The sequence below is a fragment of the Castor canadensis genome, chromosome 2 (assembly GCF_047511655.1).
Source record: "Castor canadensis chromosome 2, mCasCan1.hap1v2, whole genome shotgun sequence".
Taxonomy (NCBI): domain Eukaryota; kingdom Metazoa; phylum Chordata; class Mammalia; order Rodentia; family Castoridae; genus Castor; species Castor canadensis.
Window position 1 is genome coordinate 36368026 of NC_133387.1, and position 12578 is coordinate 36380603.

The window sequence follows — 12578 nt, forward strand, 5'->3', positions numbered from 1 at the left end:
CCTCCCCCCGCCCCTGGTATATATGCTTCTAGATTTTGTTCTTGTGCAAATAGTAACAGTATAGTAGTAATCAACATGTTTTTAAATTAGAAGAATCCCACCACTTACCAAAATAAGCCCTGATATTAGTGAGGAAGTGCCTGTCAGAGCCACGTAGAACTTCGGTGTTAACGTGTTCAAAAACATACTTACTGGAAAAAAAAAAGGAGAAAGGAAGAAAAATGAATGAGTATGTCAGTAAAGCCAACTCTTTCCTTCTGGTATAGTAGAAATTCTATTTCTTTAATAAAAAAATTCTATTAATATTGTTAACTCTTACATAGACTCAGAAAACTAGGTGTCAAGTTATATATATCCTGAAAGAAAAAAGTTACATATATATAAAAAGAGGAGCTTTTTAGTTTTTACCACTCCAAACTATTGTTGTGAATGCTTCTCATGGATTTATAACCTGTACATAAGACCCGTTGATGAGTCAATAAGCAGGATTTCAACCTTAGAACAAATGAAGAGCTGGTAGAGTGGCTCTAGTGTAAAGCACCTGCCTAGAATGAATGAAGAATAACCATATTAACTATACTAAGTAGTTTTTAAAGATTACAATACTATGGAACAGGGAAGGATATAAGGAAAGAGCATGGGAAGTGAATATGGTGGAAATATTATGTATACATGTATGAAAATGGAAAATGAGACCTGCTGAAACTATTCTAGGAATGGGGGAGGGGGAATAAAGGAGAATGATGAAGTGAGTGAATTTAGGTATAATATATTTTGTAAGAACTTTTATAAATGTCACAATGTGCCCTCATAACAATAGTATGATAATAAAAAATATTTCAAAAAATATTACAATACTATGTATTGTTACCCCTAAGAAGGAAGGACAAATTGACAAGTTGCATGTATCAGTACATTTTTTCAATTTGCTTGAAAGGTTATTATTGCCATCAAAATTATAGGGGAAAAAGATGACACATAAACCTCTAAAAATGAAAGTTCACTGTAAGGCACCTTCTTGACCAATTCCCACTACTTTGTTCATATCAACTACATAATTAATCCAGTTGCTTGTCAATGGTGTTGTGTCTTATATACATTTTAAGTCATTTTAGTTAGATACTAAACTCTTATTATTTCTAAAACAACAGACTTAATGCACTTTTGCAATGATATTTATATTTCCTTAATGAATTTGGCAGAAAATCACATCCTGTCTGGTTTTAGAATGGTTTTTAGAGGTAGGACTATTCTGAGCTCAGCTCAGAAAACAAAGAAGTATCACAAAAGTGAATGAAGATCCCATATCTACTCATTCAACAAACATTTCTCTCTGCTTATGAATGAGACCATAGATGAAGAATCAAAGAATGACTCAGGCACAGTTCCCACCCTCTAGAAGTCCACAGTCCAGCTGGGAAACACACAAGTAAACAAGCAACTACTATAAAGTTTATTAAGTGTATAGTCAAACTATGTGCACAAGATGTTATAAATATACATAAAAGGGATGCATCCTGGGTTTGAAGGTTAGAGAAGATATCCAGGAGAAGGGGACAGCTAAATGAAGTCCTGAAGAATATGTACGAGTTAACCAGACCGAAGGCAATAGGAGAGGGATGAGAGGGCAATTGGAGCAAAGGGACCCGCTTCTTGGTGCTGAGAAGAGAGCTCAGCTTTCCTAAGCAAATTCAAGTGTTAAGGATGGAAGGAGCTAAAGCAACAATCCCTTTGCAAAGACTAGGATGGGGAAGGGTGCACTGATTTCCTTCATCCTTGCTACCCCAGGCATCCATAAGCCCTCCTCCCTCTGCAACCATGTTAAGTGAATTTGTTTTGGCTTTTGTCTGTGGTTTGCAATCACCAGCAAAGTGCTTAGTCAACATTCAAGATCTGAACTCGGTGTAATCTTCTAGGCAGGCAAAGGAAGTTGTCAAAGTAGTGACCAGCCTGGGTCCATAAGACAAGAGGAGGAAGGCACAGTTAAGTTGAGGAGGCTTTGCTTTGCCTTAAAAACAAAAAAAAAAAACCACATAGTGATTTGTCATTTCCCGTGCAACGGTCAATTACTGGAAGGAAGGAGGAGATTTTTTTAAAAGAAAAAAGTCCTACAGCTTTCAACTGCCAGTCTGAATCTAAAGTGGTCAAAATTTGCAAAATCCCCCTTTTCACACTGTAAATAAACCCACATTCCTTATTATTAAAAAAAAAAACCACCAAAACAAAGTATTTGCTTTATTATTCTGAATTATGAACATTCATATCTGCACTATACACTTTTTAGTAGGTTTCTCAGAAACTGAGCACAGAAGTCAATGAAACCCATTTCTATAAGAAAGAGAAAAAGATCAAGCTGAATTAGAATTGCTTTAGTGGCTCCACTCTTAACTCCCTAGCAATACAGACATAAAAAACAATAGAAAAAGATTTTTCTACTGAAAATCACTGATCCACAGGAGGTAGAGATGCAAAATGTAATTGACAATGAAAAAAACAGTACTTGTATTTCTTAAAGAGATAAAAATAACATTCCACTCACCTGTTTTTATTTAATATTAAATAGCAGTAGTAATTAATAATTTAAATGTATTTCTCTGTTATATCCACTTATAATAGTAAGCTGGCTGGAATTGAGAGAGAGAATGGCTTGCATTTAAAAAAATAGAGGCACAAATAGAGAATTAGAGAAGTAGCAACAGATACATCTAGAAAGGAAGAAGGTGATTATTTAATGTCTTGTTAGTCTTACTGGATATTTTGGTTAAAATAACAGCATCTTTACTCTCTTCCTCAGAATGACCCTGTGACAGACAAACACTAATGTGACCCAATTATACTCACCCTCCTGGTATTCATTCCTTTTTTAAGCTCCCTCTTCTTGAATGTGGTTGGGACAGAGGACTTGTTTCTAGCAAACTGTTATGTCTGGTGGCAGACATAGCAGAACTCACCCTACTAGCTTAATGGAGTGGCCATGTTGACAAGCCCATGTGGAAATGAACTGCAGGCAACCTCCACAACTGCCATTAAAAAACTGAAGTCCTTTGCTCTACAGCAGTAATTTCTGCCAATGGCCTCAATGACCTGAAAGCAGCTTCTCTCCTAGCTGCACACTGAAATCTCAGCCTGGTTAGTATCTTGATCATAGTCTTGTGAGAGCCAAAGCAAAAGCATGAGACCCAGCTAAGCCATGTCTGCCCTAAACTCCTGAATGTGTGTTGTTTCAAGCAGATATATTTATGGTAACCTATTATGCAGTAATATAAAACTGATGTAGCCATCAACATAACAACTTCTGCCCCACTCCAGAGGAACTAATACAGAAACCTTAAAGCAACAGAGGTCAACATGAGAAGGGGATCAGGAACCAGTGTAAAGATCAGTTAGAGATGAATCAACTTGGGTTGTAACACACTTGTACATGAAAGCAATGCTAGGAATCTCTGTGTACAGCTGTCCTTATCTCAACTGGCAAAAACACTATGTCTTTCTTATTATTGCTTATTTCTACTCTTCAACAGAACTGAAGAAAAGCACAGTACAGGTTCTGCCTGGAAGCGAGGGGGGAGGGAGGGAGGAGGGTGGGGGTGGAGGGCAGGGGGAAGAAATGACCCAAACAAGAGTACGCACTTGTGAATAAATGAATAATAATAATAATAAACAACTTGTGAAAGTCAACATGAATATTTGATAATGCTGGCTAATTGCAGTATACCCAAAAAGGGTATAGGAAAGGCCAATTCTATGTGTACCAAGAGCTTCTTTCTTAACTACTTGTAAGTAAAATGTAGTTTCTATCTCTGCTACCGTAACATGTTATTCCATGCACTGATATATAATCTTCTTAAAATATTAAAGTAGAAGCCAAAAAGAACTTTTTAAAATATGGAAATATATCTTCAAAATATCCCAGTAAATGATCTTTTTTCGCTAGGCATAACTTAAATGTACATTGTATGATTTTTAAAGGATTGATAAGGAATAAAAGCATACCATAAGCGCTTCTCATTTGTTGCTTCTGCCTCTCTTTTCCATGCTATTCTCCCTGGTCTCTTTGGGTTGATAAGAGCTCAAGCTTATATGTATCACAATTCCCTCGATAAATCCCTTGGCACTTATCTTTGTGAGGAAAAAAACATGGCGGTATATTTTTAGAACCATTCCTATGGCAAGAAACCCTCATAAATCATTCTGTCTACTCTTAATGTTGCCTTGGCAACGTCACAGGTATCCTGTTTCTGCTTTCCTGGACATCTGGCTCCACTGAAGAATGGAGCTGAGCACATTCTTTCTTTTCTCAACTGTGGTCTAAGAAACAACATTGGAGCAGACCATATTGATGCAACCAACACAGTACTCACTCTTCATGTCACCTTCTCCCTTCCTGGAGGGCAGCCATCTGTCAACCTTCCCTCTCATCATGAAAGACTGCCCACGGCCTCATCACACACAGCCTTAATAATCCTAAAGGACAAGTGAAGCAAAATCTCAGACTCTCTGTTCTCTTTTATTTACAAATAGGTTATAATGAGGAAACTCCATCCTGGTCAAGAACAGGAAAAGGTCTGTCTAGGGCTTCGTAGCCATAGTACCTGTACCGTGAGCACTTCTTATTGATAAATGGAAAAGTACTCACAGGACTTCTTACTGATAAATGGAGAAAGTCTCAGTTATTATGAGATACTATCCTCTTATAGCAAGCCTTTGGCTCAGTAGAATCCTTAGAAATTAGTCATTTGGCATAAAGAGTTCTCCTTTCAAGCACCAAAGAGACTTTTCTTTTTAAAGCAATTTTAAAATCTTTCCAAAATGCATCATATACTTAATTGCACTATTAAAAAGTATGCTCTCAACATATTTCAATATTTCCTTGGAAACTCTAATCTACCAAAATGCATATAAACTACAGTACTGTGATAGCAGGCAGCCTTGTTTCCAGATATTGTTGCTGTACTCCAGGTTATTTCCCTCCAAAACTAAGTGATCCCAGACAGATGTACGCTTTGAGTCTTTTCACACTATTTAGTTTTGTCATCTGACATGCCATTTTTCATTGTGTGCCTGCTTCAAACTGCTTTCTCTTCTTTTTGATGTGTTACTTAAAATCTGTTGACTTCAAAGGCAGGTAACCTGCTTGGTTTTCCAATAGCTATGTATGTTTAATGTGTGCCAGGCACTTTGTAGAATGCTGGGAATACAAAGATGTACAATACATAGTTCTTATCATTACAGACCTCTGGGTTTTATGGGAAAGGCAGATATGAACACAAATTAACAGGCAAGTAAAATTCTGAGTGTTGCTGTGAAAATATAGAGTGGGTGCTCCAAACTCAGCCCTGAGTTGGGGTAGGAGACAGAATGTTCCTTTGAAAAGGCTGGTAACCAAAAGAACTTCCACTAGAATCATGGAAAATAAGACCTCTGAATGTCAAATAAGAGGTCCTCTTGGTAATCATTTGACACTGATCTATAGGTGCTCTACACACTGGCCTTCTTTTTCTTACTTAGTGCTTGGTGGTTTGGGGAGCTGAAATGACTGCTGAGTTCTTGAAAAGGTGTCACTGGAGTGAGCTATAGTACAAATTCTCTTCAGGTGGCTTTAGGGAGTAATGTAAAAGAACGCTTTTAGAAGTTCTAGGGTTGACACTGGAGTGCACCATGCTTCCCACAGCATCAGCCATGGAAAATGTGCTAAGAGCTTTCCATCATCTTCAGAAGAGCTTGGTCACTAAATTCTCATTTACTCTTTCTTTACTGGAAGTTACACAGAAAAATATTACAGAAACCTTAGTGGTTAGATTTAGGAAGCTTACATGCTGCAAAACTAAATGCAGTTAATTCATTACTTAACGCAATGAAACAAACGTAGCTACCTAATTAATAGAAGGTTCAAAATACTGGCAGCAGTCAGTTGCCTAAACAGGTAATTGTTAAATGTAAATGCATGGAAATAATTAAGAAAAGCAAGAAGAATATCAACAGAATAATGGAACAACATTGATATTCTTAAATCTTTCAATAAAGACTCTAATTTGTTAATATTAGCTAGTTTGTTCAATTATCCAAATGGTACTTAGCTTATAAAAAGTTTAAGTTACTTAACCAGCAAGCTATAAGATGATAATGAGATTTTTCCTTCCCATTGAGAAGGGAAAATAGGATGTTCATACAAATAACACAGGATATTTATGAAACATATCAGCAGAGATAAAATATAGAGGAAGCAAATATTACTTCCAGGAAGGCAGATCAGAGAAGGATAATGAATGGAATGTCTTTCCTTTTGGGCTTTGAAAAAAAAAGGCTAAGGTTTGAACCTGAGGTCAGGAAGGAAAATAGAGATGGCATGGACTTCAGGTAGATAATACAGGAAATACAAAGGGATTAGGCTGGAGAACAGGGTGGATGAGGAGAAGCAGTGGAAGAGAATGCTGGCTCAAATGCCAGGGTAAGAAAAGTGAACTTTTCATTGTCAGTAATCAAACTGAGGGCCTTATGCATGTTAGGCAAGCATGACAGCACTGAGCTACAACCCAAACCCGAAAAGTGGACTTTGTGTTGCAGGCAATGAGAAGATACCACTTATGAACACAACTGTGGCTAAGACAGATATGTCTGGCATTAATGGAGTAGTGGATAAAATGGACAACTTTGGGAATTATCTCAGAGGAAGCTCCTGTAATACCATTAAGGTGGGGAGTTGGACAGATCAAATGTTGCAGGGGTAAATTCAACAGGATGTAGCTCTTGACCATATGAGATAAAGGATGAGAATCTGGAGAACACTGTTGTAGTAGGATTAATGTCAAATTGCCAGATGTTAGAGACAGCGAGTGGTGAGGAAATTAAAGGAGCATGCAGAGACTATTTTGACAGGAAGTCAGGCAGTAAGAAGATAATATTATCATGATGTGTGACTCAAAAGGAACTAGAAATAAGCTAGAAAATGAACTATGAATAAAACTTAAAACTTCATTTCACTGTAATAAGAACAAATAGGCCTTCTAAGAAAGATAATACTAGTTTATTCTCAAAACAAATATTTAAAAGATGAATTGTTAATCATTAGAAATGTATTGACTTCCTCTGAGATTATTCTTCTTTATTTTTCGTGGTACTGGAGTTTGAACTCAGGGCCTGGAGTTTGCTAGGCAGATGCTCTACCACTAGAGCCAGGCCCAGCCCCGAGATTCTTTTTATATATAAATACTGAAACACAGTGCAGCACTTTAATTGACTTGATTTTGAACCTGATTACTACACATATGTATATCTCTATTTTAATAGCTGGGATTATATAACAAAATAAAAACAATTCTGTTCTATTCTATCTATGCTGGTTTTTATGCTTTCTATTAATTTACTTCCTTTGTTTTGAAACCCCCTACTAACTTGGAGTTGAAGAATTTGCCTCAAAGAAGATAATAATTTGGGCCAGAAAAACAAGTATAGACCTTTGGGCAATAAAACTCAAACTTGATTCTAAGTTCAGTTTTTCTTTTCGTTACACTCTGTAAATTCCCTCTCTGTTGAGGAGAAAGTTGCCCCACAGAAGATGGGCTTGGAAGGCTGGATAAGCTATCTCCCTCTAGATAAGGATGCACAACCCAGAGATAAGAAACCACAGGAGAAACCACCAGACAGGCCAGTATTTCACTGTTCATTGCTCTGACTGCCTGATTGTCCGAAATAAGCTGTTGGCTTCATTATTTTCAATTCTACTAACTACAGTTAGCTTTGCATTTGTACCAAATGACCAGTACTGTTCTCTCCAGGTCCAGGGCTGTCAGTGTACTGTGAAGGATAAATCACAAATACACCTGGCTTTACATAATGTCTTCAGGTAACAGTCAGTAGAAACTGAAATGTTGATAGTTTTGAACAGCAGTAAACCAGTTTCTTAAAAAATCCAGGAAAAGACACATCTAAATTCCAGATACTCTCTGTGTCCCAAATACAAATGCTGCCAGTCCAGTGGATGACATCTTTCTGTTTCAGCTCTAGTCTTATTAATCACAAATGCTTTTCAGACATTGCCATCCCTGCTTGTGAATGATCCATCCATGTGTTATGCAGAAAACAAATTGCATATTATTAATTAGCAATTGCCTAGATCTATAGTACCCAGGCAGTTCTCCTCTAGGTGGACCAGTAGTTGATTAAAACCCAAGGTTACTAAGGCAAAAGACATAGGTCTTTATGAAGCAGGTAACCTCACACCAAGAAATTTTGTGCTACATTTTGAAGGTAGCTATATTAGAAATGGGTATTGCCAATGGGAAGCAAAGCATCACATTACTATAAAAATGACCCCAACTAAAAATTTTAAAAACTGGTATCAGTTAGTTGTTTCTTCCTAGTTTTTTAAAACATGCCATTGGTATTTTAACAGGGATTACATTGAATTTTATACACACACACACACACACACATAACAAAAGCAGTCTTGAACAAAAAGAACAAAGCAAGATGCATTATCATAGCTAATTTCAAAATTATACTACAAAACTGTAGTAATAATAATAATACTAATAAAATGAATATTGGCATAAAAAACACACAGAGCAGAACAGACAGCTTAAGAAGTAAACCCACATGCTAAGAACACACATCGGAAAAAGGACAGTTCTTTCAATAAATGGTGTTGGGAAAAGTGGATGGTCACACATGAAAGAATGAAGCTAGACCCCTAACTCTCATCAGTTATAAAAACCAACTCAAAATGGATTAAAGACTTAAATGTAAGGCCTGAAACTATGAAACTACTAGAAGGAAATATCAGAGAAATGCTTCAGGATATGAAGAGATAGCTTCATCCAGAGCACGGGCAACAAAAGCAATGCTAGACAAACGGATTACATCAAAGTAAAAAGGTTCTGCACAGCAAATGAAATAATTAACAATGAAGAGACAACCTACAGCATGGGAGAAAATATTTGCAAACTGTTCATCTGATAAAGGGTTAATACCTAGAATACATAAGGAACTGAGATAATCCAACAGCAAAAGCAAAAGAAAACCAATAAATTTAAAAATTGGCAATAGACCTAAATAGTGATTTCTTAAAAGAAGATACACAAATGCCAACAGGTATGTGAAAATAAAAAATCCAACATCACTAATCATCAGGGAAATGCAAATCAAAACTAAAATGAGATATCTAAGTTTGAATAGCTATTGCCAAAAGACAAAAAAAAAAACAATTGCAGAGAATGTAGAGGGAGCCCTTGCACACTATTGGTAGGAATGTAAATTAATAAAGCCATCAGGGAAAACAATATGAAGGTTCCTCAAAAAGTTAAAAACAGAACTATGACTCTAGACTCATAGTTCAGTGGCAGACTGCTTTCCTAGCTTATACAAGGCCTGGGGTTCAATCGTCAGCACAGCAAAAAGATATTTTTAATTTAAAAAATTACATAAATAAAAACAGAACTATCACATGATGCAGAAATCTTACTACTAGGCAAATATTCAAAAGAAATTAAATAAGCCATCTGCAACACTCCTGTTTATTATTGCAGCACTACTCCTAATACCCATGAAATGGAATCAACCTAAGTATCCATCAACTGATGAATTGATAAATAATATGTGCTACATATACACAGTGGAATACTATTCAGCCATAAACATGATGAAACCTGTCACTTGCAACAATATAGCTGAACCTAGAGGACATAATGTTAAGTGAGATAAGGAGGCATGGAAGAACAAATACCACATGGTCTCATTCTTACGCAGACTCTAAAAGTAGATATTATAAAACTTGGAGTAGAAAAGTGTTTAGCAGAGGCTAGAGAAAATAGGAGGAAGAGAGGAATGTGACAGGTTGGTCAATGGGTCCTAAGATACATTTAGAAGTATGGTATAAGTAATGATAATAATGGACAGTCTGTTTTTTAAAAACCTAGATAAAAGAATATTCAATATTTCACCCCAAAGAAATAAGCCAGGCATAAAGGAGATGTCTGAAGAGAGAGTGATGCTCAACCTGGCTTGAACATTACCCAATGTATGCATAGAAATATCATGATACCCTACATTTTATTCCTATATAAAGTGTTGATTTTAAAAATATAAAACTAAATAAATTATATTGTTTAATATTCAAAAGGAGGGTAAAGATTCTTTTTAAGGCTCTTTCCCAAAACATTAAAAAAACAGAAAAAAAATTTTAAATAATGCATCTTCTTCCACTTCCACCAAAATAATAATAAAGAAAACCCCAATATACTACACTGCTGGTGATGACCTTGGAAATAGTTGCTAAGATAGAATAATGCAAATTAACACATGTAGCACAAACAGGTATTTATCATGGTTACTCAGTAAGAAAACACAGGAAGAGATTTGGAAAAAATGCCCCCTTAATATAATTCAGACCTCTATCTACAAAATGTACCATGATTTTAGGGATAAAAAAATGTCTTACCAGACCATATTTTTAAACACTTGTTTCAATTCAACAAGCATACCTGGTAGAGAAGACACGACTTACATTTACTGAGCACCTGGCTAAGGGCCACTGGGAGTGCTGTATGTTTGAGGCACACATTCTTTTTTTAGCATTTGATCCCAACACAGTCCTGCTAAAGTTAAACATTAATACCTACACTTTACAAGGATGAAACTGAACTTTATCAAGTTCAGTGACTCACCAAAGGATATGCAGCTCTTAGGTAACTGAAACTTAATTTTCTACACAGCTCTGCCCAACCCCAAAGCTTGTACTTGTTCTCCTTGTACAGGCTTTTCTTTTGAGAAACTGACAGTATATTCAGAGACTAAACGAAAATGTCCAAGTTTCAGATTTGCAGTTGGAGGTTTTGAAATTACAGTTTGGTACTCCAAGGCTAGGTTCTGCAGATGGACTCAGGGAACTTCTGAATCTGAGAGCAAGGGGCTACCCCCTAGCACAGCTTCAGTACACAAATATTTAAGGACACACAAGCTTTGCAATGACTTCCTCCTGTTGAGGGTGAAGGGGAGATGCTGATCACTGAGCCATTTTATTATCACACACGTTCATTACCATACATGCCTCAAGCTAAATAAATGGCTGTGATTCTCCCTCCCAGTTAACATCAGTATCAAAGGATATACCTGCACATGCTGACGTTAGTTCTACTCTGCCTCTTGTTCATTTACTAAGTGTCAAGATAAAAATCCAGTGGCTCACACACAGAGAGAGGCAACACTGTCTAAAGATGCAGACATAAACATGGATATAGGAACACTGGCTCCTTTCTCTGATTCTGTGTGGCATACTGCTCATTCTTTTTTATTTAAAGTTATCATGTGAACATGATCTAATGTCAGGATATACTCTGAAAATATTATCTTACTCATTATGTTTCTTCTTGAAATTTTTGTATTATTTATATAAACATTTCAGTCATTTGAAATTTAAGTTGTTTCTAACTTTTCTGATGTTCACAATGCTATGATAAATGACAGTGATTATTCTTGTGCCGCATGTTTTGACGGCATCTCTAGCTATTTCCTTAGAATTAATTATTGGAAATTATATTAATGGGCCAAAGACCACAGCATTTTAAGATCTCAATTAATATTACCAAGTGAATTTCCAGAATGATTGTGTCACTTTCTACTCTTGCAGTATTTGAGAGTGCCTGACTCTTGAAACTGAAAAATTATTTCACCAGATTAGGATGGGGAGAGGAGAGAGAAAGAGAGGGAGAAAGTGAGGGAGGAAGGAAGGGAGTAAGAGGAGGAAAGAAGAAAGGGAGGGAAGGGAGGGAAGGAGAAGGAAGAAAGAAAAAAAAGGAAGAGGGAATTTCTTTAAATACTAGATATATAAAATTCTTTCATATTTATTTTCTCTAGTTTTTGCTCTTTGAGGAACAATGGTTTTTGCCTACTTTTTTCTAGTGTAATGTCACTGATTTATGAAAAGTCCCGTTCCTTGCAAGTACATTAACCACTGATCTGTCATAGGTGCTACAATTTTTCCTTAGGTTTTCTTTTAATTTCCTTTCTGAGTTTTATTTTATTTTCAGTTTTAGCAGAACATTTTCTGTAAAAATTAAGAGGAAAACATTGCTAGAAGAAAACCACTACATAAAATTTTCTAGAAAGTAAAATTTACTGCAAAGTTCCATCTGTCTTTGATACAGAAAGTAGAAGGGATACTCAAGTATCTGATGACATGCATAAAAATAAAACAAACAAAATCACTCTACTGAGAACCCTGAGTTTCCCAGTAACCAAGGCAATTGCAGTGTTCACACACATGCAAAAAACAAATACTGTTCACAAACAGAAGGGCATAAGTGGTGAGGCCTGTCATTACATGGGATAGCAGGACTACTGGTTTAAATGTCTTCTGAAGAATGAAAAGCAAACAGACAGAAAACATAGACAACATTAAAATGAGGTCTGTCTCAGGCTTCATCACTGGCAATGCCAGATTGAGAAATGATGGAAATGTAACATGAGACAGACCAACAGCTGCAGAGAAAATCAAACAGGAACCTAACTGCTGAAAAATATTCAGAAAAAAATCCCATTTGTAGAATACTGGGGAAGAATATGGTTTTAATATAAAACCTATC

At 36.2% G+C, this 12578-nt stretch overlaps 1 protein-coding gene across 12 annotated transcripts in view; it reads right to left on the minus strand.

The window, feature by feature from the left end:
* Positions 1-12578, minus strand: part of St7 (suppression of tumorigenicity 7) — a 256603-nt gene that overhangs the window by 131120 nt on the left and 112905 nt on the right. For all 12 annotated transcript variants that reach the window (XM_074064492.1, XM_074064495.1, XM_074064494.1 and 9 more), the window contains exon 2: positions 109-191. In XM_074064492.1, coding sequence (XP_073920593.1) covers positions 109-191 — 83 coding nt within the window. The remainder of the gene's footprint in view (positions 1-108; positions 192-12578) is intronic.